A 27,944-nucleotide genomic window follows, 5' to 3' on the forward strand; every position below is an offset into this window, starting at 1 on the left:
TACAGTTAGTGCATTCATCTTAAGATAACTAGGTGGGACAACCACATATTACAGGCATAGAAAGTACATTTTTCCTCATTAATGTAGCTATCAGATTCAGAGCAGAAGGGGAGTGGGTCAAGTGCAAATGCTGGTGAATTATTATTAGATGTTTATAATTGGGGGGGTCAAGGTGAGGAGCTGGATAATTGAAGATACTGTTTGAAGAGGTTGGGTTTCAGATGTTTTCGGAAGATGGCCAGGGACTCTGCTGTCGTATCTTCTAGGGGGAAGCTGGTTCCACCATTAGGATGTTGACCCAGGACAGAGTTTGGGAAATCCTGATGAGGGAAACGGGGTGCCATTTAGGAGGAAAGCGCAGTCAGTTCTATCAGTTCTATTGTGAGACTGTCCTGTTATCAAAATGAATATAATTTGAGGCTCAATAAATAAGTGAACAGCAGTCCTGAATAATACATGGAATATGTCATTATCTACAACAATGGTTTGACTTGAGTATTATGTTTCAGGTATAGTCACTGTAGAGTATGTGTGGATTAAAAGAGCCAATAAACAAATTGATAAATGATGCATTGTGGAGCCTACAGACTATTCTGATGTTGCAGTGGGGACTGAATGGCACAACGTGTTGCCACGGGCCAAATGTGGCCACAGCATGTTATAATGTGAACTATGTCGGTATGTGGTGTGAGATGGGTCTACAGTAAGAAGCCATTTATCACAGGGTGGCACTTAGGTCGAATGCTGAGCTCTGTTCCTCGATGTTCAGAGTCAGTTGTCTGGTTAGGCTATGTGGAGTGTCACTGAACCAGACAGGCCTACAGAGGACTGGCCACCCCTCTGAGCCTGGTTCCTCTCTAGGTATCTTTCCTACGTTTCTGTCTTCTGTGGAGTTTTTCCCTGGCCACTGTGATTCTGCCTCTGCATTGCTTGTTCTTTGGGATTTTTGGCTGGGTAGGTTGGCTATCTGTAAACCACTTTGTGACAACTGCAGATGTAACATGGTCTTAATGAAATACATTTGATTTATTTCATTTGATTGCATAGACTACTGTAGGATATACTGCGCACTATGACAGGCAAAGTGTGTTTACTTTGACTTGCTGAATTTTTTATTTTTTGAATTTGAAAGCCCCGGCAAGTGAAGTTTCTGAAGGTGATGACGTAGGGCCCCGCCCAGTATCTTCTCCTCCAATAAGAATCCACACTAAAAGTCGCACTTTTTTTTTCCTCGGTGCACTGCAGAGCACAAGACAAATGGAGGCAAGGGGACGTAAAACGAGAACCGTGCTGCAGCGGGACGGTAGACAAGGCTGATTAATTAGTCAAATAAGAGGCCCGGTAACCAAACACCTCGGTCGGTTAAGGGCACTTGAGGCTGAGGTTACAGTAGGCTAGGCTACCTGTAGATTTGATCAATTGCAGGTAAGTCGCGTCCATGATTTTTGCGAAGTTGCGCATGATTCCTCCCCTATATAGTGTTTTTGTCATTATTTTGAAATCGTGTAGGCTTATATTTAGTGTATAACGAATTGTGTGGTAGACTGGCAAACCCCCACAACTCAGCCCAGCATTTATAATTTACGACTCGCAGTCAAGCTGACGGTGGCCGAAGGTCTCTCACGAATATGCTCGCTCACTGTTTACCGACAGCATCAAGCTCCCGCCGCCCGTCCATCGGTTGTTTGTTTTCAACCTGAATATTTAATTGTTTATACAGCCTGTCAGTCTCGTTTCTAATGAGTGATTAATCAAAATACTGTACATTTGAATAGGCTCCTAGCCTTTAATCGCCTGTGCGATTGGCTCAGGTTAGGCCTAGATCAGTTCTGTAGTCTATGTAAAGTGTCTAAAATGATGATGCGATATCGCACTACTTTCTAACCCAATAATGGACTAAAGTAGCTTAACGGTACTTCATATAGTCCAAGGACCTTAAATGTTTTGTTTAAAGGCGAATTGGCTCTGAAAGACAAAACAGACAAATACTCCATATACAAGTGAATTGAGTCTCAATTGCGGTATGCAGCCCTCTTTCACATCACAAATAATTCCATAAATGAAAAATACACACTTTTACTGTACACTGTTTTAACAGTTGCAGCTGACAGTATTTTCCCCTGTCAACAGTTTGGCATCTGTCTTCCTTGACACACAGGTGTTCAGCGGCGCAGATGGCTAATTGGCACAGGTTGTCCACTGTCTTCTGTCAGTTATCCGTAAACAAGCGCTGTAACATGGAAATGTGGCCGTGTGGGAACCCTTACCCTATCCCTATAAAGGTGTATATCAATCTACACTTTTGTTTTTTTCCAAATTATTTCTCACTAATATGGCACATGGTCCTTATGTTTCCAAAAACCTTGCCGCAAGCGATGCGTGTTAATGTTCAGACCAAGGGTCGGGGCTCATAACAGACCTCCCCGTACAGAATACTCCTTTGTCCAACGACCCTTATGTGTAGTGTAATGAAACCGAGTCATGGTCAAGGGCTAACTGCCTCCATGACCTGTATCAGGACAGACCAGTCACAGATAAGTAGGCCTATGCTACACACAACCGATTTAGCCACAGTTAACACCCTCGTTTTCTATTTTACAGGGGATTCTGTTCTCATTTCCTCATCGAACGAACGGCGAGTCTGTCTGCTTCGCGTTCTGTCAACAAATACGCACTGGAAACCCGGTTTCAATTGGTGCAGAATAGGAGCCCTTTTCGCTGCATACGTATGCAGACCAGAGGAAGCTGATTTTGACTGCTGCAGCCTGAGTGCGCAGTTACAGCATTGGGTAGAGGGAGAGAACGAGGGGATAGCCTGCCTAAATCTTTACAGTCACGGAATCAAACACACCGCGCACAACCGCTGCCGGATGCGGCATGATGGAAGGAAGCTGTGTAGAAACTAAAGTCTAAGGAAGAAATACCCGAACTTGAGGACACAGACGGCAGTGTTTTGCGTTAGAGTTCGATGGGATTTCGGCAGCGATATTAATCGGTCTTTCACCCTCGTTCTGAAATTCAGCATCCAGTGTGAAGCTCATCCGTTTCACGGGACCGTCGCGCTGCTGCGGAGGACATGAGAAATGTAAACAGAAACGTTGGATTTTAAACTGCGTGCAGGTCGCAGTCCCGGGATAACCGAGATGGAGCGAGTCGAGCCGGACCGGTGTCAGGAGGCGGCGGAGCCACCCATCCACGCGGTACACGGGCCGAACCGGATCAGGCCCTCGTCCTACCGGGCACTGCGCAGCGCTGTGTCCAGCCTGGCCCGGATAGATGACTTCATCTGCGAGAAGATTGGCTCGGGCTTCTTCTCAGAAGTGTTCAAGGTAAGTTACCTATAAATGACATGTAAGAGTTTGGAACTCGGGGCCTGTCCTGTAGCCTATTCATAAAGCATCTTAGAGTAAGAGTGCTGATTTAAGGATCTGTTTTTACTTTATCATAATTAATATGGAGAAAAGGTCCTGATCCTAGATCAGCACTCCTACTGTGAGACACTTTAAATCCTAGATCAGCACACTTTAAATACGTGTCCAGACTAACCCTGACTTGTTTTAGCAAGTCTAGGTTTTATGCAAAACAGTGTGGGATGAGATGGCCAACCTAACTCCAGTTTGGGCATCTGAGCATCCCTGTTAAGGTCATCATTGGCACCAAGCATGAAACATGATGACCATGCATTCTTACCTGATGCATCGGGTAACAATATCTTGGAACCAAATGGCATCCTATTTAGTGTACTACCTTTGACCAGGGCCCCCATAAGGCTTTGGTCAGAAGTAGTTTACTAAATAAGGAATGGGGTGCCATTTGGGACATAATCTAGGTCTTGTAAACTAGTGGCTAGTTGGCCTTTACTGTGTGTGTGTGTAGAGGTGGCTTAAGTTAGGGACCTTCTTTGGAAGGACATTTTCCAGAAACATTTTTTTTAAATATATTTTTTAAATAAAATAATCTTATGTAGAAAACAAGAAGCTTCTAAATACCTGACACTCACGGAGTTCGATAAGGTAGGCTTACGCTTACATGGTGATGGGCTTGATGATGATTTTGCTGCTGGTGACTACAACACCACATTGACCCGCACCAGAACTGTGTCTGTGGCTCACCAGGTTTGGGGCATTTCCATTCCAGTCAATTCAGGAATTACACTGAAATTCCAATGCTTTTCAATGAGGACAATTTGGAAAAGGAATTTGGTTTACTTTGTGAATTCACTTGAATTAAAATGGAATTGACCCAAACCCTATAGCCCACATTACAGGGAAGGGACAGTGGTGTGAAAGTGCTACCCGTTCCTGGCCTGTCAGTCTGTAGGCAGAGATAGATGTTAACTCTACTCAAAGGGCAAATTCACCAGAACAGAAGGATGCTGATTTTGCACTTCAAAATCTGTCAAACAAAAGCCAATGACTTTAAAACAAACAAATGCACAAGGACTACTTCATATCCATTCCCTGCATGTTATGCGAAGGCTGGTTTACAAATTTGACCAATCACAACACTGTTTCTGCATTAAACGGTCAAATCAATGCAATATTATCGCTTAAAACTGATCCATCACTGCATTACAAAGAGGGCTCACATTTTCAACCTATCACTTGCACATTAGCTGCGTAATATGGTTATGGGGCGGCAGGGTAGCCTAGTGGTTAGAGTTGGACTAAGTTCAAATCCCCGAGCTGACAAGGTACAAATCTGTCGTTCTGCCTCTGAACAGGCAGTTAACCCACTGTTCCTAGGCCGTCATTGAAAATAAGAATTTGTTCGTAACTGACTTGCCTAGTTAAATAAAGGTAAAAAAAAAATAAAAAATGTATCGACCCACATGTAAAAAAACGTGAGTCATTGCATATTGCCATAAAAAAAGTACAGAATTGCTGCAGTAAAATCAAGCATTATAGCCAAAAAATATCACAAATCCCTGTAAAATCCAGGAAGGACTGCTAATTTAACCATTTCCACTGAGCAATACTCCATTACTTGAAATATGCAGAGTTTGTTAACATATTGACTGCTGTTTGTGCAATCATTCAGTTCCTAAACTTTGAATCTGCACTGTTGAAGTAAATGTGTTTTATTTAAAACTAAATGTGAAAATGAAGTTGTCCTTTTTGCGTAGTTGTATGGTTTTTAACTTTGCAATTTCTTTGTTTGACCTATTTTCTAAGTGCAAAATCTGAGTCTCCGCCTCATTCCGTTAATGTGAAATTGCCCCTGAACTGCATGAGGAGAAAGTCCAGGGGGTTCAGCCTGGTCTGTGTCCCCAAATGACACCCTGTTCCAGGGGTTCCCAATCTTTTACTTTACACAACCCTAAATTGACACTAGAATATGCGGCGGACATAACTTTGAGAAAGGATATCCCCTGGTTGCTGTGCTCATATTCACTCAATTTTAGGTCCCGTCGGCTGTCCAGACACAATGCCATGAACCCGCATTTTATTTAATTTAACTAGGCAAGTCAGTTAAGAACAGATTCTTATTTACGGTGATGGCCTACCAGAAGGCAAAAGGCCTCCTGTGGGGACGGGGGGCCTGGGATTAAAAAAAATAAATACATTATAAATATAGGACAAAACGCATCACAAGAGGAGACAACACTAAATAGAGACTTAAGACGACAACATAGCAAGGCAGCAACACATGACCACACAACATGGTAGAAGCACAAAAACACGGTACAAACATTATTGGGCACAGACAACAGCACACAGGGCTGTCAACAATACATCACAGACAACACATCATACAAAGCAGCCACAAGTGTCAGTGAGAGTGTCCATGATTTGAGTCTTTAAATGAAGAGATTGAGATAAAACTGTCCAGTTTGAGTGTTTGTTGCAGCTCGTTCCAGTCACTAGCTGCAGCGAACTGAAAAGAGGAGCGACCCAGTGATGTGTGTGCTTTGGGGACCTTTAACAGAATGTGACTGGCAGAACAGGTGTTGGATGTGGAGAATGAGGGCTGCAGTAGATATGTCAGATAGGGGGGAGTGAGGGTTTTATAAATAAGCATCAACCAGTGGGTCTTTTGACTGGTATACAGAGATGACCAGTTTACAGAGGAGTATAGAGTGCAGTGATGTGTCCTATAAGGAGTATTGGTGGCAAATCTGATGGCCGAATGGTAAAGAACATCTAGCCGTTCGAGAGCACCCTTACCTGCCGATCTATAAATGACGTCTCTGTAATCTAGGATGGGTAGGATGGTCATCTGAATCAGGGTTAGTTTGGCAGCTGGGGTGAAAGAGGAGCGATTAGGATAAATCTAGACTTGGTTTCCTCTAACTTTAGCCTGCAGCTTTGATATGTGCTGAGAGAAGGACAGTGCACCGTCTAGCCATACTCGCAAGTACTTGTATGAGGTGACTACCTCAAGCTCTAAACCCTCAGAGGTAGTAATAACACCCATGGGGAGAGGGGAATTCTTCTTTCCAAACCACATGACCTTTGTTTTGGAGGTGTTCAGAACAAGGTTCCGGGTAGAGAAAGCTTGTTGGACACTAAAAGCTTTGTTGTAGAGTATTTAACAAAAAATCTGTGGAGGGGCCAGCTGAGTATAAGACTATCTGCATATAGATGGATGAGAGCTTCCTACTGCCTGAGCTATGTTGACGTAAACTGAGAAGAGCGTGGGGCCTAGGATTGAGCCTCGGGGTACTCCCTTGGTGACAGGCAGTGGCTGAGACAGCAGATTTTCTGACTTTATACACTGCACTCTTTGAGAGATGTTGTTAGCAAACCAGGCCAAAGACCCCTCAGACACCAAAACTCCTTAGCCGGCCCATGAGATTGGAATGGTCTACCGTATCTAAAGCTTTGGCCAAGGCAATAAAAATAGCAGCACAACCTTGCTCAGAATCAAGGGCAATGGTGACATTGAGGACCTTTTTAAGGTTGCAGTGACACATCCATAACCTGAGCTGAAACCAGATTGTATACCTGAGAGAATACTATAGACATCAAGGAAGCCAGTCAGTTGATTATTGACAAGTTTTTCCAACACTTTTGATAAACACGGCAAAATAGAAATTGGCTTGTAACAGTTCAGTTCAGCTTGATCTCCCCCATTTAAATGAAGGACAAACTGTGGCTGCCTTCCAAGCAATGGGAATCTCCCCAGAAAGGACAGACGGGCGTTGCGATTATGGGGGCAGCAACCTTGAAGGGTCTAAACCATCTGACCCAGATGTTTTTTTTGTGGTCAAGTTTCAGGAGCTCCTTTAGCACCTCTGACTCAGTGACTGCCTGCAGGGAGAAACTGTGTTGAAGGGCAGGGGAAAAAGAGGGAGAAAGCATCAAGAATAGTTGCATTAGAAGGGGTGGGAGATGAGGAAATGTAGGACGGGCAAGGAGGCATGGCTGAGTCAAATGGGAATCCTGACTTAATGTGGTGATTTAAAGAGCTCAGCCATGTGCTGCTTGTCAGTAACAACCACATCAGCATGGGACATGGGCAGCTGTGAGGAGGGTTTATTCTCCAGGTCTTTAACCGGTTTCCAGAACTTCATTGGGTTAGACCCCATTCTACTAGTGTAAGGGATCATTAGTTGATACTTAAAGGTTGTATGCTATACCCATTTGAAGGGAAACATTTTGTTTGATAAGATTACACATTTTCTTAGGTAACCCCATTTCAATTTGATGGGACAGCACATGGGGTCCCAACCCCAAGTTTGGGAACCACTGCCCTATTCCCTAAATAGCTCAGAGCTCTATGGGCAACATAAGCAATAGTGTCAACTTCATCTAGTCCTGCTCCTGTTTCACAGAGCATTGTAATGTTCATAACATTGGGCCAGGAGTTTTTCTTAAACATGTGTCCTGACCTGGGAAAACTCCCAGTGTACATTATAGCATATAAACTAGGTTCCTGTAGTATTTCCTGGTCAGGAAAAACTCTGGGCCCTAGGTATACTGTCAACAACTGAGTCCAGTTAACCATGGCCATAACAATCATGGTTAAGGTAACGAGGTCTGGAATCTCACACTCGGGCCCCTGTTCTGGGACCTTGTTAGCACAGTTAACCATATATTTAAGTTAAGGAAAATGTTATCCTAGACCTTTCATTAGACTAGGAGGTTGAGTCATGCTCCTACTGTATCACACACTCGGATCACTCCTCCCAGCCATGTTGCCCTTTGACTGGGCAGTGAGCATGCAAATGACTTGGGGTTTAAAAGTGCCAGCTGTAAAGATGCCTCTTGATTGAGCAACCTGCCCTTTGATAACTGCATATGAATGCAAATTCTTTTTACCGCAGCAATTACATGGAGTTCCAATCTAACTGTTATAATGTTCAGATGACATGACAGACTGTGTGGTAATAGAGCCATAAATGATCCTCGCCACTCTGTTCACACACCCTCTGAAGCGTTGAGTCTTGATGCTGGATTATAAACAGTGCTGCACAAAACTCTTGGCATCCTGCCATCTCTAGTGTTATTCAGCACCATCTTTGTCACACACACACTCTGGATCAATGGATGCTTTCCTCACAGCCGTCAGGCAGGTATTCATACTGCAACGCTGCCATTGTGCAATATGAGGAGGGGTGCGCATGTCAAGACTAATCCTTCAGGTTCTGCTTTTTATCTTTTTGTGAGAGAGCTCCCTAGACCGACCTGTCTGCCGTACTGTAACTGTTACTTCCTGTACAGGCAGGCAGGAGTCCTGGTACTCCCTAGACCGACCTGTCTGCTGTACTGTAACTGTTACTTCCTGTACAGGCAGGCAGGAGTCCTGGTACTTCCTAGACCGACCTGTCTGCCGTACTGTAACTGTTACTTCCTGTACAGGCTGGCAGGAGTCCAGGTACTCCCTAGACCGACCTGTCTGCCGTACTGTAACTGTTACTTCCTGTACAGGCAGGCAGGAGTCCTGGTACTTCCTAGACCGACCTGTCTGCCGTACTGTAACTGTTACTTCCTGTACAGGCAGGCAGGAGTCCTTGTACTTCCTTGTTCAGATCATCTGACTGAATCACAAATGATCATTGTTTTGGCCACGGAAATGTAATACAATTAACAGTAATTATGACTGTTTTAATGAAGTGCGGTGAAAACACTTAGAATATTCCATTCAGTATAGAATAACTAGAACGAAAATATAAATGCAACATGTAAAGTGTTGGTCACATGTTTCATGAGCTGAAATAAAAGATCCCAGAAATGTTCCATACACACAAACTTATTTCTCTTGTTTTGCACAAATTTGTTTACATCCCTGTTAGTGAGCATTTCTCCTTTTCCAAGATAATCCATCCACCTGACAGGTGTGGCATATGATTCGAACCAGCGACCTTTCAGTTACTGGCCCAACCCTCTTAACCACTAGACTACCTGCCGCTCCATTCCCACTCACCTGCTTTTCATTGCCAGAACATGCAGACGTTTTCTTAACTAAATGCTTCAAATGTCAACATGATCATATTGGTAATATTAGATATCTGCTCTCCATTTACTGCCACAGATTGATCTGCAACAACAGTTGGTTCTTATCTCTTGAATTTATTGGCCTATTTATTTTCTTGCTTCACATTCTCTTTGCAAGACTTCTGTGGTACATTCTGTGTTGTGCATCTTCATTCTTGCTAAATTTCTCTCACTCGCCTTCTTTCAACCCCTGAGGACACTGATGATGCTAGAACTGTCAGGGCAAAATCACTACTGCATTTGCACGGAGGAGATGACTCACTCGGACAGCGTTTTGAGTGAACATGCGTCTGTGCGCTCATGTGAGGAAATCTGTGTGTTTGATTGACAGGCTGGATTAAGTGCTCTCCTCCAGGGTCCTGTTGTCAAAACTGAACAGAGTTTTATCAGAGGAGAGTTCAGTTGTGGAAAGTCTGCCCTTTTCCAAAACAGCCGTCCTGAGAAACTACTCCTTAAACAGACCTTACATACTCGCTCACATAAACACATTCTCTGTGACATGCACATACCCACACTCACTCACACACTCCTCTGTCTGAGTTGGTAATCTCCTCTGTGCAAACTCAGCAGTGATTTATTTTACCCAGACAGACCTAGCATCACACACCTATCCATCATCGACTGTCACCCATGTGTTTGTGATCTGTTGCAATGAGTGACATGAGTCAGTCAGGCTGTTCATTGGCTGGGGTTTGGAGGAGGTGGGACTTAGCTAGCACTTTTCCCTGCTTTTATTATTTCTCCCCTCCAGTCAAAGCTTGTGTTCCTGTCAATCAAGATGTGTGTGTGTTCCTTTGTTTATGTTCCACATGAGCTCACATGCATCTTCTTGGTATTTAAATGCATGCGCACCTACTTGGTATTTAAATGCACTCACACACATTTGACTGTTCTTTCCATTTCCCTGTGCTCTGTGTCTCCACGTTCTGTAGTGTGTAAGAATCTTGTCCCTGCTACGCCCCAGCACCCTGGCCTCAGCATTACAGTAGGTAAATAAACAGACTAGGGATGTGTTCATTTCGCACCAAACTGGGACACAACTGACTTCAACAGGGAGTGAGTGACTACCTGGACAAATCTTCTGTTGCAAAACATTTTGCTATGGTGCGCCCTAATGAACACGATCCAGGTGGTTGTGGAGGTGTGACTGAAGGTCCAGTGAGTCAGCCCAGAGAGGGGCAGGGGGAGGAGGCATAGTGGAAAATGTTTCTACTGTGGAGCAGAAGAGAGAGGGGGCCTTCTTTTGATGTCCTGAAGCTGTATGCTCTTACTTGCTCCTGCTAGGCTTACCACACACACACAGAAAGAGTGGGGAAGGGCTGTCATAGCATTAGATACTGGAGTTGCGGTGTGTGTGAGGCACTCTCTAACGATGTTGTGCAAAACACTAAATGGTGCGGAGTGTATCAGGTCCTGGCCTAGAGTTTAGACAGTGGATCGTGTTCTATTTAAAGACTACACAGGAAGACCGTCAGCTCCTGGTTTAGACAGTGGATCATGTTCTATTTAAAGACTACCCAGGAAGACAGTCAGCTCCTGGTTTAGACAGTGGATTGTTTTCTATTTAACTTCATGATGCTACCCATCCCGGTACTGGGATAATTGTCATCAGCAACCGCTGAATAGCATAGCGCCACAGTCAAATAATATTACAAAAAAATATTAATATTCATTAAATCACAAGTGCAATATTGCAAAACACAGCTTAGCCTTTTGTTAATCCACCTGTCGTCTCAAATTTTGAAATGATGCTTTACAGCGAAAGCAATCCAAGCGTTTAAGTTTATCAATAGCAAATAATATCCATAATGTCCACAGAAACATGTCAAATGTTTTTTATAATCAATCCTCAAGTTGTTTTTAAAATATATATCAACCGAGTGTGTAGCTTTTTCAATAACAGCGGGAGAAACAATGGCCGCTTTACTCAGTTGCGCAAAACTCACTCTGAGGGCCCCCACCTATCCACTTACGCAATGTGATCCTTCACGCTCATTTTTCAACATAAAAGCCTGAAACTATGTCTAAAGACTGGTGACACCTTAGGGAATCCATAGAAAAAGGAATCTGGTGGATATCCCTTTAAATGGAGGATAGGCATGCATAGGAACAGAGAGGTTTCAAAATAAGAGGCACTTCCTGATTGGATTTTCCTCAGGCTTTCTTTCGCCTGCAATATTAGTTCTGTTATACTCAGACAATATTTTTACAGTTTTGGAAACTTTCAAGTGTTTTCTATCCTAATCTGACAATTGTATGCATATTCTAGTTTCTGGGGCTGAGAAATGGGCAGTTTCAAATGGGTATGTTTTTTTTTAACCAAAAAATGAAAATACTGCCCCCTACACGCAAAAGGTTAAAGACGACACAGGAAGACAGACTGGTCCTCCCTGCCTGTTTATTGTGGACTTTGTTCAGCTACCAGCCCCACATGAATCCCCTGGTCTTATCTCCAGGTCACCAAGAAAATGTTGATTTTAGACAAATAGATCTCAGAGTAAGATTTATTGGGCATCTCCATGTTCCTGTCACTAGAATGCTGATATCACAGCTACTCACTGTTTAGCTGTGACTGGAGCACTGACACCACACACACACCTACCTACCTACCTGAGGTAGACTCTCACACCACATTGCCATGGCAGGACTATTTTTGCTTGTGGCCACTGGGCAACGGCCTGTATCCATGATTACTGAGCACTTGTTTATTTGAGCTGACATTCTGCATGTGGACGGGACAAAGCAGATAGCCTAGGGGTGGGAAACTCCAGTCTTCGAGGGCTTGATTGGTGTCTCACTTTTTCTCTATCCCTAGTAACCACAGCTGATTAAACTTCTTAGGGCTGCAATCTCGTTAATGGGATCGATATGACAACAGCCAGTGAAAGTGCAGGGCGCCAAATTCAAAACAGAAATCTCATAATTAAAATTCCTCAAACATACATGTATCTTATACCGTTTTAAAGGTAATCTTGTTAGTCCCACCACAGTGTCCGATTTCAAATAGGCTTTACAGCGAAAGCACCACAAATGATTTAGGTCACTGCCAAGTCACAGAATTCAGCCATTTTTCCAGCCAAAGAGGAGTCACAAAATGCACAAATAGAGATACCTTTGATCTTCATCAGATGACACTCATAGGACTTCATGTTACACAATACATGTGTGTTTTGTTTGATAAAGTTCATATTTATATTTAAAAAAATCTCAGAATACATTGGAACGTTACGTTCACTAGTTCCAAAAACATCCGGTGATATTGCAGAGAGCCACATCATTTTACAGAAATACTCATTATAAATGTTGATAAATACAATTGTTAGACATGGAAATATAGATATACCTCTCCTTAATGCAACTGCTGTGTCAGATTTCGAAAACTTTACGGAAAAAGCAAACCATGCAATCTGAGACGGCGCTCAGAAAATAAATAAAATTACCCGCCATGTTGGAATCAACAGAAATCACATTGTAAATATTCCCTTACCTTTGATGATCTTCATCAGAATGCACTCCCAGGAATCCTAGTTCCACAATAAATGCTTGATTTGTTTGATAATGTCCATTTATTTATGTCCAAGTAGCTACTTTTGTTAGCGCGTTTAGTACACAAATCCAACCGCTTGTGCAGGCCCATCCAAACGTCAGACGAAAACTTCAAAAAGTTATATTACAGGTCAAAGAAACTTGTCAAACTAAGTATAGAATCAATCTTTAAGATGTTATCATAAATATTCAATAACGTTCTAACCGGAGAATTTCTATGTCTTTAGAGAAGCCATGGAACGCAGGTCGCTATCATGTGAAATGTGCGTGACCTGGCTCTCTGCCAGATCACTGACTCAAAGCGCTCCCATCTGGCTCCACAACACAGTAGAAGCCTCATTCAAGTTTCTAAAGACAGTTGACATCTAGTGGAAGCCCTAGGAAGTGCAACTTTATCCATATCCCACTCTGTATTCAGTAGGGGCTGGGTTGAAAATCGACCAACCTCAGATTTCCCACTTCCTGTTTGGATTTCTTCTCAGGTTTTTGCCTGCCATACGAGTTCTGTTATACCCCGACATTATTCAAACAGTTTTAGAAATGCCAGAGTGTTTTCTAGCCAATACTAATAATAATATGCATATATTAGCAACTGGGACTGAGGAGCAGATAGTTTACTCTGGTCACCTTTCATCCAAGCTACTCAATACTGCCCCTGCAGCCATAAGTTAATCAAACTGGATTCTAAACTGAAGATCGGGATTAGGTGATTTATTGGACTCGGGTGTGTTAGCAGGGGCAAAACTGTGACGCCAATCAGGCCCTTGAGGACTGGAGTTGCCCATCCCTGGCCTAGACCGAGAGGGGCGGCGGCACAGCCTCTACCTGGTAGAGGGGCGGCGGCACAGCCTCTACCTGGTAGAGGGGCGGCGGCACAGCCTCTACCTGGTAGAGGGGCGGCGGCACAGCCTCTACCTGGTAGAGGGGCGGCGGCACAGCCTCTACCTGGTAGAGGGGCGGCGGCACAGCCTCTACCTGGTAGAGGGGCGGCGGCACAGCCTCTACCTGGTAGAGGGCACAGCCTCTACCGGCGGCACAGCCTCTACCTGGTAGAGGGGCGGCGGCACAGCCTCTACCTGGTAGAGGGGCGGCGGCACAGCCTCTACCTGGTAGAGGGGCGGCGGCACAGCCTCTACCTGGTAGAGGGGCGGCGGCACAGCCTCTACCTGGTAGAGGGGCGGCGGCACAGCCTCTACCTGGTAGAGGGGCGGCGGCACAGCCTCTACCTGGTAGAGGGGCGGCGGCACAGCCTCTACCTGGTAGAGGGGCGGCGGCACAGCCTCTACCTGGTAGAGGGGCGGCGGCACAGCCTCTACCTGGTAGAGGGGCGGCGGCACAGCCTCTACCTGGTAGAGGGGGCGGCACAGCCTCTACCTGGTAGGGGCGGCGGCACAGCCTCTACCTGGTAGAGGGGCGGCGGCACAGCCTCTACCTGGTAGAGGGGCGGCGGCACAGCCTCTACCTGGTAGAGGGGCGGCGGCACAGCCTCTACCTGGTAGAGGGGCGGCGGCACAGCCTCTACCTGGTAGAGGGGGCGGCACAGCCTCTACCTGGTAGAGGGGCGGGCGGCACAGCCTCTACCTGGTAGAGGGGCGGCACAGCCTCTACCTGGTAGAGGGGCGGCGGCACAGCCTCTACCTGGTAGAGGGCGGCGGCACAGCCTCTACCTGGTAGAGGGGCGGCGGCACAGCCTCTACCTGGTAGAGCCTCTACCTGGGAGGGGCGGCACAGCCTCTACCTGGTAGAGGGGCGGCACAGCCTCTACCTGGCTCTAGAGGGGGCGGCACAGCCTCTACCTGGTAGAGGGGCGGCGGCACAGCCTCTACCTGGCAGAGGGCGGCGGCACAGCCTCTACCTGGTAGAGGGGCGGCGGCACAGCCTCTACCTGGTAGAGGGGGGCGCACAGCCTCTACCTGGTAGAGGGGGCGGCACAGCCTCTACCTGGTAGAGGGGCGGCGGCACAGCCTCTACCTGGTAGAGGGGCGGCGGCACAGCCTCTACCTGGTAGAGGGGCGGCGGCACAGCCTCTACCTGGTAGAGGGGCGGCGGCACAGCCTCTACCTGGTAGAGGGGCGGCGGCACAGCCTCTACCTGGTAGAGGGGCGGCGGCACAGCCTCTACCTGGTAGAGGGGCAGTTCAGCAGTTGGCTCATCTCTGCATTAGGGTGTGTGTATGAGCGAGCTATTCTGTGTATGAGAGGCTATTCTATTCTGTATGATCCTGCTGGCCTGTAGTACAGCAATACTAATGTAGTTAAATCCTGTAACCAGATCTAATAAATTAGATCGGGGAACGAACCATAGAGCTAATCCTCAGACGGCACTAGCTCTTACTGGAAGTGTGGTCATAAATGTGTAAAGGCACTGATTGCCTCAATACAGCAGCGGCCACTCTGTATGTGTGTGTACCCACGCCCCATCTCGGACTGCAGTTCAGAGTAGGATGGACCTAATGGTCACTGGTTGACTGTATGCTGTAGCCTTGATTTAAGTTTGAGGCCAGACTGTCTGTTTTAATAGATCCATTAATAAACTCTAGATTTCCCATCACTCCACTGATCTGATGGCCAACTCATATCTACTAGGCCACTGTCACACTGATGTAGCCACGCTCTCTGTTCTCTTCACACACCACCACTAGATGTGTCACACTGATGTAGCCACGCTCTCTGTTCTCTTCACACACCACCACTAGATGTGTCACACTGATGTAGCCACGCTCTCTGTTCTCTTCACACACCACCACTAGATGTGTCACACTCACTCTCTCATACCTACAAACATGACATGTACACCGTCCCAGTACTAATTGGACTGTTGGACTACTTAGTGGGTATCTATATGGTCTTAGTTAGAGGGAGATGGGCAGGAGTCCAAGTCCCTCCGAACACACTCAAGGTGACCACCAGACACTCTCCACCAAAGCACCCAGCTTAGCTAGACATGCCAGTCTAGGACCCTCGGGGGGTCTCCTCACTTTCAAGTCTTTCTCACAGGACAGTTGATGTTCACTGCTTGTCCAATGGTTTCCTTTCTCTAACGCTGGTTGTCATGGCCGGTGTCTGACCTTAGTGATGGTTCTCTCTCCTCCGGTCTCTCTCTGTGCAGGTGCAGCACCGTATCAGTGGGCGGGTGATGGCTCTGAAGATGAACACCATGGCCAGTAACAGAGCTAACATGCTGAGGGAGGTCCAACTGCTGAACCGCCTGTCTCACCCCAACATACTCAGGTCTGTGTTCTGCTTTTATGAAAACACACTGTCCATATCCATCAATGCTTTGGTCTGCAAGGGAAATCCCTCAGTATACACATTTTAACCCCCCCACCTATTATGTTTACATAATCATCTTCCTTTCTCCTGTCCCAGGTTTGTAGGGGTATGTGTTAATGAGGGACAGCTCCATGCATTAACAGAGGTAAGATCTCCTCTTTTAAACAAGGGTAGACCGGCTAGGATGTAGAAACTATTGGTCTGGTTATAGCTATTTTTTGCACTTGATGCTTCCTTAACGGTCGTCATGGTTACGGGGGGGGGGTCTGAACTCCCGACAGTTATTTGATTCGATGTCGTCTAGGTTGATGTACAATGACCTGTACCTGTCTTGTAAAAAATATATATTTTTTCTCAGTGGAGTCACCTGTGGTAAAGGTTAGGGAAACCTGTTTGTCATGGTTACAGCACAGTCGCCTGTTTTTGAGTGACTCTTGTCTGTGGTTGTCATGGATACTTCCAGTACATCAACGGGGGTAACCTTGAGCAGCTGCTGGACAGTGACCAGTACCTGTCGTGGTCAGTCAGGATGGGCCTGTCTCTAGACATCGCTAGGGGCCTGCAGTACCTCCACAGCAGAGGCATCTTCCATAGAGACCTCACATCCAAGGTACACACACACGCGCGCGAAGGTACACTCAGTTATACGGATACACACCTCCTGTCGGTAATTGTACACACTTTGGCAGGCAAACAGGTGGCACGCTACACATGCATACACTCCTTAACACTAAATAGTGCGTACTCAAGTACACAGTTAACTATAAATGGATTTATCAGGGCCCGTATTCATAAAGCTTGTCGGAGTAGGAGTGCTTATCTAGGATAATTTTTACCTTCTGGATCATAATGAATAAGACTACATGGACAGGAGTGACCTGATCCTAGATCAGCACTCTTACTCTGAGATTCTTTGTGAATACGGTTCCTGACCGCCGTCTTTCTGGTTCTGTCCTGTAGAACTGCCTGGTGCGTTGGGCCAGTGGCCAGTGTACGGCCGTGGTGGGGGACTTTGGCCTGGCAGAGAAAATACCAGAGTACAGGTCAGTGGAGTTTATTCATCATCCGTCTATCAACACAAACTGATTAGATAACACACCTGAATGGTTGCTCTACCTTTCCTCTTTCTTTCTCACGCTCTCTATCTTGATAGCTCACACGCGCTCGCTCTCTTTGGCTCTGTCCATCAATCTTTCAGTCAGTCACTGAAACCCCAGGTAGAAGTTGCCTGTAGGCTCTATGCTCAGCTGCCCTTCCCCCAGTCCTCACTATAATGTGTACATAAAAAAACACAGACTGACCTTATCACTATCTTGGGTCTAAAAAATGAATCATTCATCACACTAAAGCAGAGTCCCATTTTCCAAAGAATGTGAGACACACTTCCCCCTGAAGAAGTTGTGGTTTGCCAGCTATGTGGAACTATGTGTGATTTAAGCCCCTGTTTCGAGGGGGGGGGGCGGGGTACATCGTTCGTTGACTTACTGCGATGGTGTCAATATTTAATCTGGCCGGATTGAGAGCGAGACCCACACATACACCGACTCCAGATATAACTAGTTTATAATTCTAACATTGACACCTCATATGTTGTATTCATCTCTCCAGCCTGTTTTAATCCTCTCGGCTTCTTCCTGTTGACAAGTTGGTGTCCTGCTAATTATTTAGAAGTTGCCCATAGTGGGCACAGATTAAATATCAGCTGGACACACATACCCCCCCTGGCCTGGTAAATGGGTCTGTATCCTTTTTGTAAACACTGTCTGAGAGGAAGCAGCTGTCGCGTTAACCCGTGTGTGTGTGTGTGTGTGTGTGTGTGTGTGTGTGTACCATTTCCTGTCGTTTGTCTAGTCACCCCAGTGTTTACCTTGTGTATTTGTTTTTGTACAGCCACGTTGTGTTGATGCATCACAACATGTTTTTGCTTATTTACGGTGCTTTTAGGTCGAAGGAAACTGATATGACAAAACAGTAAAATTACGAACCAGTGAATGCATTGTCTGCTGTATGTTGATGACCTTCCTCTAATTCTGAATTTGTCAACGTGTGTATGTGCACTCTAACTCTGTTTGTCAGAGAGTGGGAGAGAGATGGCGTTTAGGAAAGCTTTCCAAATATGGTCAAACTATTCAAGCACACTTGGTCTCTTTCTCTCCTCGCTCTCCCTCTCCCCGGCTGAATGTCAACTCTCTCTCCTCGCTCCCCCTCTCCCCGGCTGAATGTCAACTCTCTCTCCTCGCTCTCCCTCTCCCCGGCTGAATGTCAACTCTCTCTCCTCGCTCTCCCTCTCCCGGCTGAATGTCATTTCTCTCCTCGCTCTCCCTCTCCCCGGCTGAATGTCAACTCTCTCTCCTCGCTCTCCCTCTCCCCGGCTGAATGTCATTTCTCTCCTCGCTCTCCCTCTCCCCGGCTGAATGTCAACTCTCTCTCCTCGCTCTCCCTCTCCCCGGCTGAATGTCATTTCTCTCCTCGCTCTCCCTCTCCCCGGCTGAATGTCAACTCTCTCTCCTCGCTCTCCCTCTCCCCGGCTGAATGTCATCTCTCTCTCCTCGCTCCCCCTCTCCCCGGCTGAATGTCAACTCTCTCTCCTCGCTCCCCCTCTCCCCGGCTGAATGTCATCTCTCTCTCCTCGCTCCCCCTCTCCCCTGCTGAATGTCATTTCTCTCCTCGCTCCCCCTCTCCCCGGCTGAATGTCATTTCTCTCCTCGCTCTCCCTCTCCCCGGCTGAATGTCAACTCTCTCTCCTCGCTCTCCCTCCCCGGCTGAATGTCAACTCTCTCTCCTCGCTCTCCCTCTCCCCGGCTGAATGTCAACTCTCTCTCCTCGCTCTCCCTCTCCCCGGCTGAATGTCAACTCTCTCTCCTCGCTCTCCCTCTCCCCGGCTGAATGTCATCTCTCTCTCCTCGCTCTCCCTCTCCCCGGCTGAATGTCAACTCTCTCTCCTCGCTCTCCCTCTCCCCGGCTGAATGTCATTTCTCTCCTCGCTCCCCTCTCCCCGGCTGAATGTCATCTCTCTCTCCTCGCTCTCCCTCTCCCCGGCTGAATGTCAACTCTCTCTCCTCGCTCTCCCTCTCCCCGGCTGAATGTCATCTCTCTCTCCTCGCTCTCCCTCTCCCCGGCTGAATGTCATTTCTCTCCTCGCTCCCCCTCTCCCCGGCTGAATGTCAACTCTCTCTCCTCGCTCTCCCTCTCCCCGGCTGAATGTCATTTCTCTCCTCGCTCTCCCTCTCCCCGGCTGAATGTCATTTCTCTCCTCGCTCCCCTCTCCCGGCTGAATGTCAACTCTCTCTCCTCGCTCCCCTCTCCCCGGCTGAATGTCATTTCTCTCCTCGCTCCCCTCTCCCCGGCTGAATGTCAACTCTCTCTCCTCGCTCTCCCTCTCCCCGGCTGAATGTCATTTCTCTCCTCGCTCCCCCTCTCCCCGGCTGAATGTCAACTCTCTCTCCTCGCTCCCCTCTCCCCGGCTGAATGTCATTTCTCTCCTCGCTCCCCCTCTCCCCGGCTGAATGTCAACACTCTCTCCTCGCTCCCCCTCTCCCCGGCTGAATGTCAACACTCTCTCCTCGCTCCCCCTCTCCCCGGCTGAATGTCAACACTCTCTCCTCGCTCCCCCTCTCCCGGCTGAATGTCATTTCTCTCCTCGCTCCCCCCTCTCCCGGCTGAATGTCATCTCTCTCTCTCGCTCTCCCTCTCCCCGGCTGAATGTCAACTCTCTCTCCTCGCTCTCCCTCTCCCCCGGCTGAATGTCATCTCTCTCCTCGCTCTCCCTCTCCCCGGCTGAATGTCATCTCTCTCTCCTCGCTCCCCCTCTCCCGGCTGAATGTCAACTCTCTCTCCTCGCTCTCCCCTCTCCCGGCTGAATGTCATTTCTCTCCTCGCTCTCCCTCTCCCCGGCTGAATGTCAATTCTCTCTCCTCGCTCCCCCTCTCCCCGGCTGAATGTCAACTCTCTCTCCTCGCTCCCCCTCTCCCCGGCTGAATGTCAACTCTCTCTCCTCGCTCTCCCTCTCCCCGGCTGAATGTCAACTCTCTCTCCTCGCTCTCCCTCTCCCCGGCTGAATGTCAACTCTCTCTCCTCGCTCTCCCTCTCCCCGGCTGAATGTCATTTCTCTCCTCGCTCTCCCTCTCCCCGGCTGAATGTCATTTCTCTCCTCGCTCTCCCTCTCCCCGGCTGAATGTCATTTCTCTCCTCGCTCTCCCTCTCCCCGGCTGAATGTCATTTCTCTCCTCGCTCTCCCTCTCCCCGGCTGAATGTCAACTCTCTCTCCTCGCTCCCCCTCTCCCCGGCTGAATGTCAACTCTCTCTCCTCGCTCTCCCTCTCCCGGCTGAATGTCAACTCTCTCACCTCGCTCTCCCTCTCCCGGCTGAATGTCATTTCTCTCCTCGCTCTCCCTCTCCCGGCTGAATGTCAACTCTCTCTCCTCGCTCTCCCTCTCCCCCGGCTGAATGTCATTTCTCTCCTCGCTCTCCCTCTCCCGGCTGAATGTCAACTCTCTCTCCTCGCTCCCCTCTCCCCGGCTGAATGTCAACTCTCTCTCCTCGCTCTCCCTCTCCCCGGCTGAATGTCATTTCTCTCCTCGCTCTCCCTCTCCCCGGCTGAATGTCAACTCTCTCTCCTCGCTCCCCCTCTCCCCGGCTGAATGTCAACTCTCTCTCCTCGCTCCCCCTCTCCCCGGCTGAATGTCATTTCTCTCCTCGCTCTCCCTCTCCCCGGCTGAATGTCAACTCTCTCTCCTCGCTCTCCCTCTCCCCCGGCTGAATGTCATTTCTCTCCTCGCTCTCCCTCTCCCCGGCTGAATGTCAACTCTCTCTCCTGCTCCCCTCTCCCCGGCTGAATGTCAACTCTCTCTCCTCGCTCTCCCTCTCCCCGGCTGAATGTCAACACTCTCTCCTCGCTCCCCCTCTCCCCGGCTGAATGTCATTTCTCTCCTCGCTCTCCCTCTCCCCGGCTGAATGTCAACTCTCTCTCCTGCTCCCCCTCTCCCCGGCTGAATGTCAACTCTCTCTCCTCGCTCTCCCTCTCCCCGGCTGAATGTCAACACTCTCTCCTCGCTCCCCCTCTCCCCGGCTGAATGTCAACTCTCTCTCCTCGCTCCCCCTCTCCCCGGCTGAATGTCAACTCTCTCTCCTCGCTCCCCCTCTCCCCGGCTGAATGTCATTTCTCTCCTCGCTCTCCCTCTCCCCGGCTGAATGTCATTTCTCTCCTCGCTCTCCCTCTCCCCGGCTGAATGTCAACTCTCTCTCCTCGCTCTCCCTCTCCCCGGCTGAATGTCATTTCTCTCCTCGCTCTCCCTCTCCCCGGCTGAATGTCAACTCTCTCTCCTCGCTCCCCCTCTCCCCGGCTGAATGTCATTTCTCTCCTCGCTCTCCCTCTCCCCGGCTGAATGTCAACTCTCTCTCCTCGCTCTCCCTCTCCCGGCTGAATGTCATTTCTCTCCTCGCTCTCCCTCTCCCGGCTGAATGTCATTTCTCTCCTCGCTCTCCCTCTCCCCGGCTGAATGTCAACTCTCTCTCCTCGCTCTCCCTCTCCCGGCTGAATGTCATTTCTCTCCTCGCTCTCCCTCTCCCCCGGCTGAATGTCATTTCTCTCCTCGCTCTCCCTCTCCCCGGCTGAATGTCAACTCTCTCTCCTCGCTCCCCCTCTCCCGGCTGAATGTCATTTCTCTCCTCGCTCTCCTCTCCCGGCTGAATGTCAACTCTCTCTCCTCGCTCTCCCTCTCCCCGGCTGAATGTCATTTCTCTCCTCGCTCTCCCTCTCCCCGGCTGAATGTCAACTCTCTCTCCTCGCTCTCCCTCTCCCCGGCTGAATGTCAACTCTCTCTCGCGCTCCCCCTCTCCCCGGCTGAATGTCAACTCTCTCTCGCGCTCTCCCTCCCTCTCCCTTTCTCCCTCCACTTCCCCAAATAGTGTTTACACTGGGAGCTCCTCTTTCTCAGCTCCCATCACTTCCCTCACTACTTATGCAATATCATGGTTTAGTGAGATGGAAATAGCACAGAGAGGAAGTGACTGCCGGGGGGTTCAGAGCATGCGCCTTGCAGTCACTTGTTTGCCTGCCCCTTTATGCCTTTACACACAATATATTTACCCCATGTAAACTTTCCTTTTGGGATGGTTGTAACTGAACTAGAGCGCGATGAAGCGAGCTGAAGTCTGTGAGCTGGAGCTGTAAATAATGGCTCTGGGGTTTCCCCCCTATGTTCAGGTCTAGGATCAGATTCCCTCCCCTCCAGTCCTATTAGTGGGGAAAATGCAAAGCCGACCCTAGACCAGCATCTAAAGGAAACTTCACCGCCTGTAATAATGTCCAGGCCTGTCTTCCTTTCTGTCCACAGTGAAGAGTCCGACCAGGAGCCTCTGGCTGTGGTGGGCTCCCCCTACTGGATGGCACCGGAAGTACTGCGAGGAGAGGTCTATAATGAGAAAGTGGACGTCTTTGCGTATGGGATCATCCTGTGTGAGGTCATCGCTAGGATACAGGCCGACCCTGACGTCCTCCCCCGCACAGAGGTTTGAACACAACGCACACACACCCCAACACACTAGCACACAATCAGGGTTCACAATATGGTATGATGTGCCGTAGACTGAACGTCTCCTCCTGGCCATTGTATGAAACTGCAGTTTAACAGCTCTCATCAGGCAGTAAGTCACAGTCCTTTCATTGAAGTCGCAGACGGCGTCCTCTTCTGTTCTATTGTGTAAATTAGGGACTGAAGGGAGTACAGCAAATCAGAGCTCCTGTTGGAGTCTCTCTAGGGCTCTTTCACTGAGTGATGTCGCTGATCAGTGTGTGACGCTCTTTCCCCTCTGTAGGACTTTGGTCTGGACATAGAGACGTTTCAGCACATGGTGGGAGACTGTCCCCCTGACTTCCTGAACCTGGCGGTCACCTGCTGCCACGTAAGACACTCGCTCTCACACACATGCGCACCAAGACACTCGCTCTCACACACATGCGCACCAAGACACTCGCTCTCACACACATGCGCACCAAGACGCTCGCTCTCACACACATGCGCACCAAGACGCTCGCTCTCACACACATGCGCACCAAGACGCTCGCTCTCACACACATGCGCACCAAGACGCTCGCTCTCACACACATGCGCACCAAGACGCTCGCTCTCACACACATGCGCACCAAGACGCTCGCTCTCACACACATGCGCACCAAGACGCTCGCTCTCACACACATGCGCACCAAGACGCTCGCTCTCACACACATGCGCACCAAGACGCTCGCTCTCACACACATGCGCACCAAGACGCTCGCTCTCACACACATGCGCACCAAGACGCTCGCTCTCACACACATGCGCACCAAGACGCTCGCTCTCACACACATGCGCACCAAGACGCTCGCTCTCACACACATGCGCACCAAGACGCTCGCTCTCACACGCGGGCGCACCAAGACGCTCGCTCTCACACCAAGGCGGGCGCACCAAGACGCTCGCTCTCACACCAAGGCGGGCGCACCAAGACGCTCGCTCTCACACCAAGGCGGGCGCACCAAGACGCTCGCTCTCACACCAAGGCGGGCGCACCAAGACGCTCGCTCTCACACCAAGGCGGGCGCACCAAGACGCTCGCTCTCACACCAAGGCGGGCGCACCAAGACGCTCGCTCTCACACCAAGGCGGGCGCACCAAGACGCTCGCTCTCACACCAAGGCGGGCGCACCAAGACGCTCGCTCTCACACCAAGGCGGGCGCACCAAGACGCTCGCTCTCACACCAAGGCGGGCGCACCAAGACGCTCGCTCTCGCACCAAGGCGGGCGCACCAAGACGCTCGCTCTCGCACCAAGGCGGGCGCACCAAGACGCTCGCTCTCGCACCAAGGCGGGCGCACCAAGACGCTCGCTCTCGCGCCCCAAGGCGGGCGCACCAAGACGCTCGCTCTCGCGCCCCAAGGCGGGCGCACCAAGACGCTCGCTCTCGCGCCCCAAGGCGGGCGCACCAAGACGCTCGCTCTCGCGCCCCAAGGCGGGCGCACCAAGACGCTCGCTCTCGCGCCCCAAGGCGGGCGCTCTCGCGCCCCAAGACGCTCGCTCTCGCGCCCCAAGGCGGGCGCTCTCGCGCCCCAAGACGCTCGCTCTCGCGCCCCAAGACGCTCGCTCTCGCGCCCCAAGACGCTCGCTCTCGCGCCCCAAGACGCTCGCTCTCGCGCCCCAAGACGCTCGCTCTCGCGCCCCAAGACGCTCGCTCTCGCGCCCCAAGACGCTCGCTCTCGCGCCCCAAGACGCTCGCTCTCGCGCCCCAAGACGCTCGCTCTCGCGCCCCAAGACGCTCGCTCTCGCGCCCCAAGACGCTCGCTCTCGCGCCCCAAGACGCTCGCTCTCGCGCCCCAAGACGCTCGCTCTCGCGCCCCAAGCGCTCGCTCTCGCGCCCCAAGACGCTCGCTCTCGCGCCCCAAGACGCTCGCTCTCGCGCCCCAAGACGCGCTCGCTCGCGCCCCAAGACGCCGCTCGCTCTCGCGCCCCAAGACGCGCTCGCGCCCCAAGACGCTCTCGCGCCCCAAGACGCTCGCTCTCGCGCCCCAAGACGCTCGCTCTCGCGCCCCAAGACGCTCGCTCTCGCGCCCCAAGACGCTCGCTCACACATGCAAATCTTCTACCTTTTCTCTCATTTTATTGTTACCCCTTTTTCCTTCTCCTTCGACAGACTTAAAAGATATATATATATATATATATATATATATATATTTATTTAGCTAATCTCTGTCTGTGCATCTCTCGCTCTCAGATGAATCCAAAGCGTCGTCCATCGTTCTCAGCGATCGTAGAAGAGCTGGAGGGAAGAGCGACGGGGAGGAAGCAGAAAGATGAAGCTGCACCAACGGGTGTGTGTGTCTGTCCTGGAGGGTATGGAGCACAGGGAGGTCAGTCTGAAAGGGTTCTCCAAAACACAACTGTGTTCAGACAGGAGTCATTAAGACCCAGCTGTTGGTTATGAGCTGGGGGGGGGAGGTCTCTTTTTCTGGTGTCGAAGAAGAAATGCTGCTCAATATTTATCAGTCATGATAAAAATGAATAAGAAAGTGGTACTTTTTTCAATTCAGCACGGTGGGATGGGGACGAGCACAGGGACGATGTCTAGGAATGTTCTATATACTGAACAAAAATTCTATACCAGAGGGATTTTATGAGACCGGCCACCCAGGCATCTGATAAAACAGAAATATTTTGGGCTGTAATAAAGCACTTTTTGGGGGGAAAACATTGATTGGCTGGGCCCGGCTCCCCAGTGGCTGGGCCCGGCTCCCCAGTGGCTGGGCCCGGCTCCCCAGTTGCTGGGCCTTATACCCTCTGAGGCTACCCTTGGCTGCACCCCTGTCCTGTCGCATTAAATTCATAAATTAGGGCCTAATGAATGTATTTAATTGACTGTACTGTGACTCATTAAAATATTGAAATTGTTGCATGTATATTTTTGTTGAGTATAGATAGACATTTACATTTAGTGCAATAGATAGGTGTAGGACACATTTATTCATTACTAGCCATGTGTGATTGTATATATTTTTTCTTGAATCTCTCTTTCAGCATCTCTTTCTCCAGATCTCAGCCTGCTGCGAAGACGGTCCCTCTGTCTCCCTGGTGACCCCCGCCTCTGCCGCAGCAAATCAGACATGATCCCTCCAGTCACGCTCCCCACTCTGGCCCCTCCCACCCGTGTCAACCCCTTCTCCCTGCGAGAGGACCTTAACGGAGGCAAGATCAAACTGTTTGACACGCCCAGCAAGTCAGTCATCTCTTTAACGTTCACCTTACCCCAACCTCTGGACCCCTGTACCACCCCCTCTGACAGAGCGGGGGGTGGGGGTATGCCCCGAGGAAGGCTCCATAGACGCTGCCTGTCCCTACCCTGCACCCCTCCTCCAGATCTCCTGCCCCCCACCACCAAAGACAATAGTGCAGAGAAAACAGACCTAGGGACTGATAGTAATGAGAGGAATGGAGAGGAGGAGGAGGAGAGGGAAATCTTAGAAGAGAGGTTTACCTTTGAGTCTGAGTTCGTGGTCGAAGAGGATGTGGAGAGGAGGAAGAGCAGCGAGGGCCTCACTGCCGATGACTCCGGGCTTCCTCTCGACCCAGAGCTGCTGTCATTAGACCAGCTATGTGACGAGGAGGAAGTGGACACAAGCAGCCTGGAGGAAGAACCCATGGACTGCACCAGCTCCCCCGACACTCTAGATGGCACTCAACCTACATTCCTGCCTTATTCCAACCCCTCCACACCCACCCCCCCTACATTCACCAATGGCTGGGGTAATGTTCCCCCCATATCCAATGACCCTCCCTGCTTGCCCCCCCTACCCTTGCCCCACCTAGGATGGGGGGGCACCAACGGGTACCACTCCACTCCTGGGGGGCCCATAGGGGGCTCGCCGTTCAGCACCGGTAACGGCACCGGTAACGGTTCCGCTCCCTCTCTGGAGCAGGAGGAGGTTATCTCGTGTTCTGGATGTTGCCTGGCGGGGCTCCGGTTCCCCTCGCTGTGTTTCCGCGCACCCCCTCACAGGAACCCCTATAAGAACCTGAACAGGGACAGTACGGGAGCCAACAGAGGGCTGCTCTATAAAGGTCCTAAGGGGCGACCGTCCTCGCCTACCAACCCAGAGCCTGGCCAAGCCCTGCCTGGGGCGCAAACATAGATACAGAATGCTAACCACAGATCTAGGATCAGATTACACCAAATCCCAACCGTTTTTTTTTAGGAGGGAGACTAAACTGACCTTAGATCAGTGCCTAGGGGGCTACTTCATTCCATTCTTACTCACAGTGACATGGGAGGTAAAGCTGCTGGTGTGGATGCACTGCTGTGCTGGTTGCCTATAAGTGATGGTATGGCGCCCTCTGCTGGACTGAGGCGGTAATGATTGTAATAATATAGTCAACACCTATAACTTAATAATGCTGTACTGACTGTAAAGGAGTGAGCGGCGATCCCACTGTTTCCTACAGCAGATGCAGGCTTGTAGACTGACTGATTCATAAAAAAGCAACGACAATACTTTCCCTCAGCATGGCAACACGTATTGGTCAGAGCCATATTTCAAATGTATACATGGCTTTGGTATTGGACCAGTCCCCTGGGTTATGTGTGTGTTCTGATATCCTCCTATCGTGGGGGTTCTATGGCTGCTTCCCTGACAGTCAGTTGTAAAAAAAAAAACATATTTTTGACTTATGTTGAAGTGTTATGATTTGTATGTTTTGATACTGTCTCAATGGGTTTATGCTCAGCAGTTTGCCTTTGTGTTCAGACTGCTGTATGCTGCACCCTGGAGAGGCCATGAGCAGGGCAGTATGTGTGTGCACCAGTGAGCCATACACTGTTCTGTTGACTGATACAGTATGTGACTGACGCTGTACGTTGTCTTATGTTCCTCATCCTCGAACGGCACTTGTATTATATCGTGACTTGTTATTATTTGAGAATGAATGGTCAAAGACCTACTTCAACAAAGTATAGATGAATATTATTTAAATGGCATTGAATAAAACTATAGAATGGACAGACTGTCCGTGTGATTTATTTTTCTTTAGCTGGATTGCAGGATTTCTCGCCAACTCTGCTGGCCCACATGGCCATGAATATCTAAGAAGCATTATGTATCCATGTTTATTTATTTTGTAGTAGTGTGTCTGTGTACAGATGTAGGATCTTAATTTGATC

The 27,944-nt window shown here is 49.4% G+C and overlaps 1 protein-coding gene across 5 annotated transcripts; it reads left to right on the forward strand.

Annotated features, from left to right (window-relative positions):
* The first annotated feature begins 1,220 nt into the window (after window positions 1-1,220).
* On the forward strand, window positions 1,221-27,783 carry LOC118368885 (dual specificity testis-specific protein kinase 2-like). Of its 5 annotated transcripts, none has more exons than XM_035753347.2 (10): window positions 1,221-1,425; window positions 2,602-3,329; window positions 16,095-16,216; window positions 16,355-16,403; window positions 16,722-16,868; window positions 17,219-17,301; window positions 22,594-22,768; window positions 23,075-23,161; window positions 25,008-25,143; window positions 25,808-27,783. In XM_035753347.2, exons 2-10 carry the CDS (start codon window positions 3,144-3,146, stop codon window positions 26,917-26,919), a joined length of 2,097 nt encoding a protein of 698 aa, XP_035609240.2. In that variant the 5' UTR covers window positions 1,221-1,425; window positions 2,602-3,143; the 3' UTR covers window positions 26,920-27,783. The 5 variants fall into 5 exon arrangements, with proteins under 5 accessions (XP_035609240.2, XP_052353310.1, XP_052353309.1 ...); XM_052497350.1 differs by having other exon boundaries at window positions 25,008-25,104; XM_052497349.1 differs by having other exon boundaries at window positions 3,023-3,329.
* The last annotated feature ends 161 nt before the right edge of the window (window positions 27,784-27,944 follow it).

Source organism: Oncorhynchus keta, chromosome 35 (genome assembly GCF_023373465.1).
Source record: "Oncorhynchus keta strain PuntledgeMale-10-30-2019 chromosome 35, Oket_V2, whole genome shotgun sequence".
In the NCBI taxonomy this organism is placed as follows: Eukaryota; Metazoa; Chordata; class Actinopteri; order Salmoniformes; family Salmonidae; genus Oncorhynchus; species Oncorhynchus keta.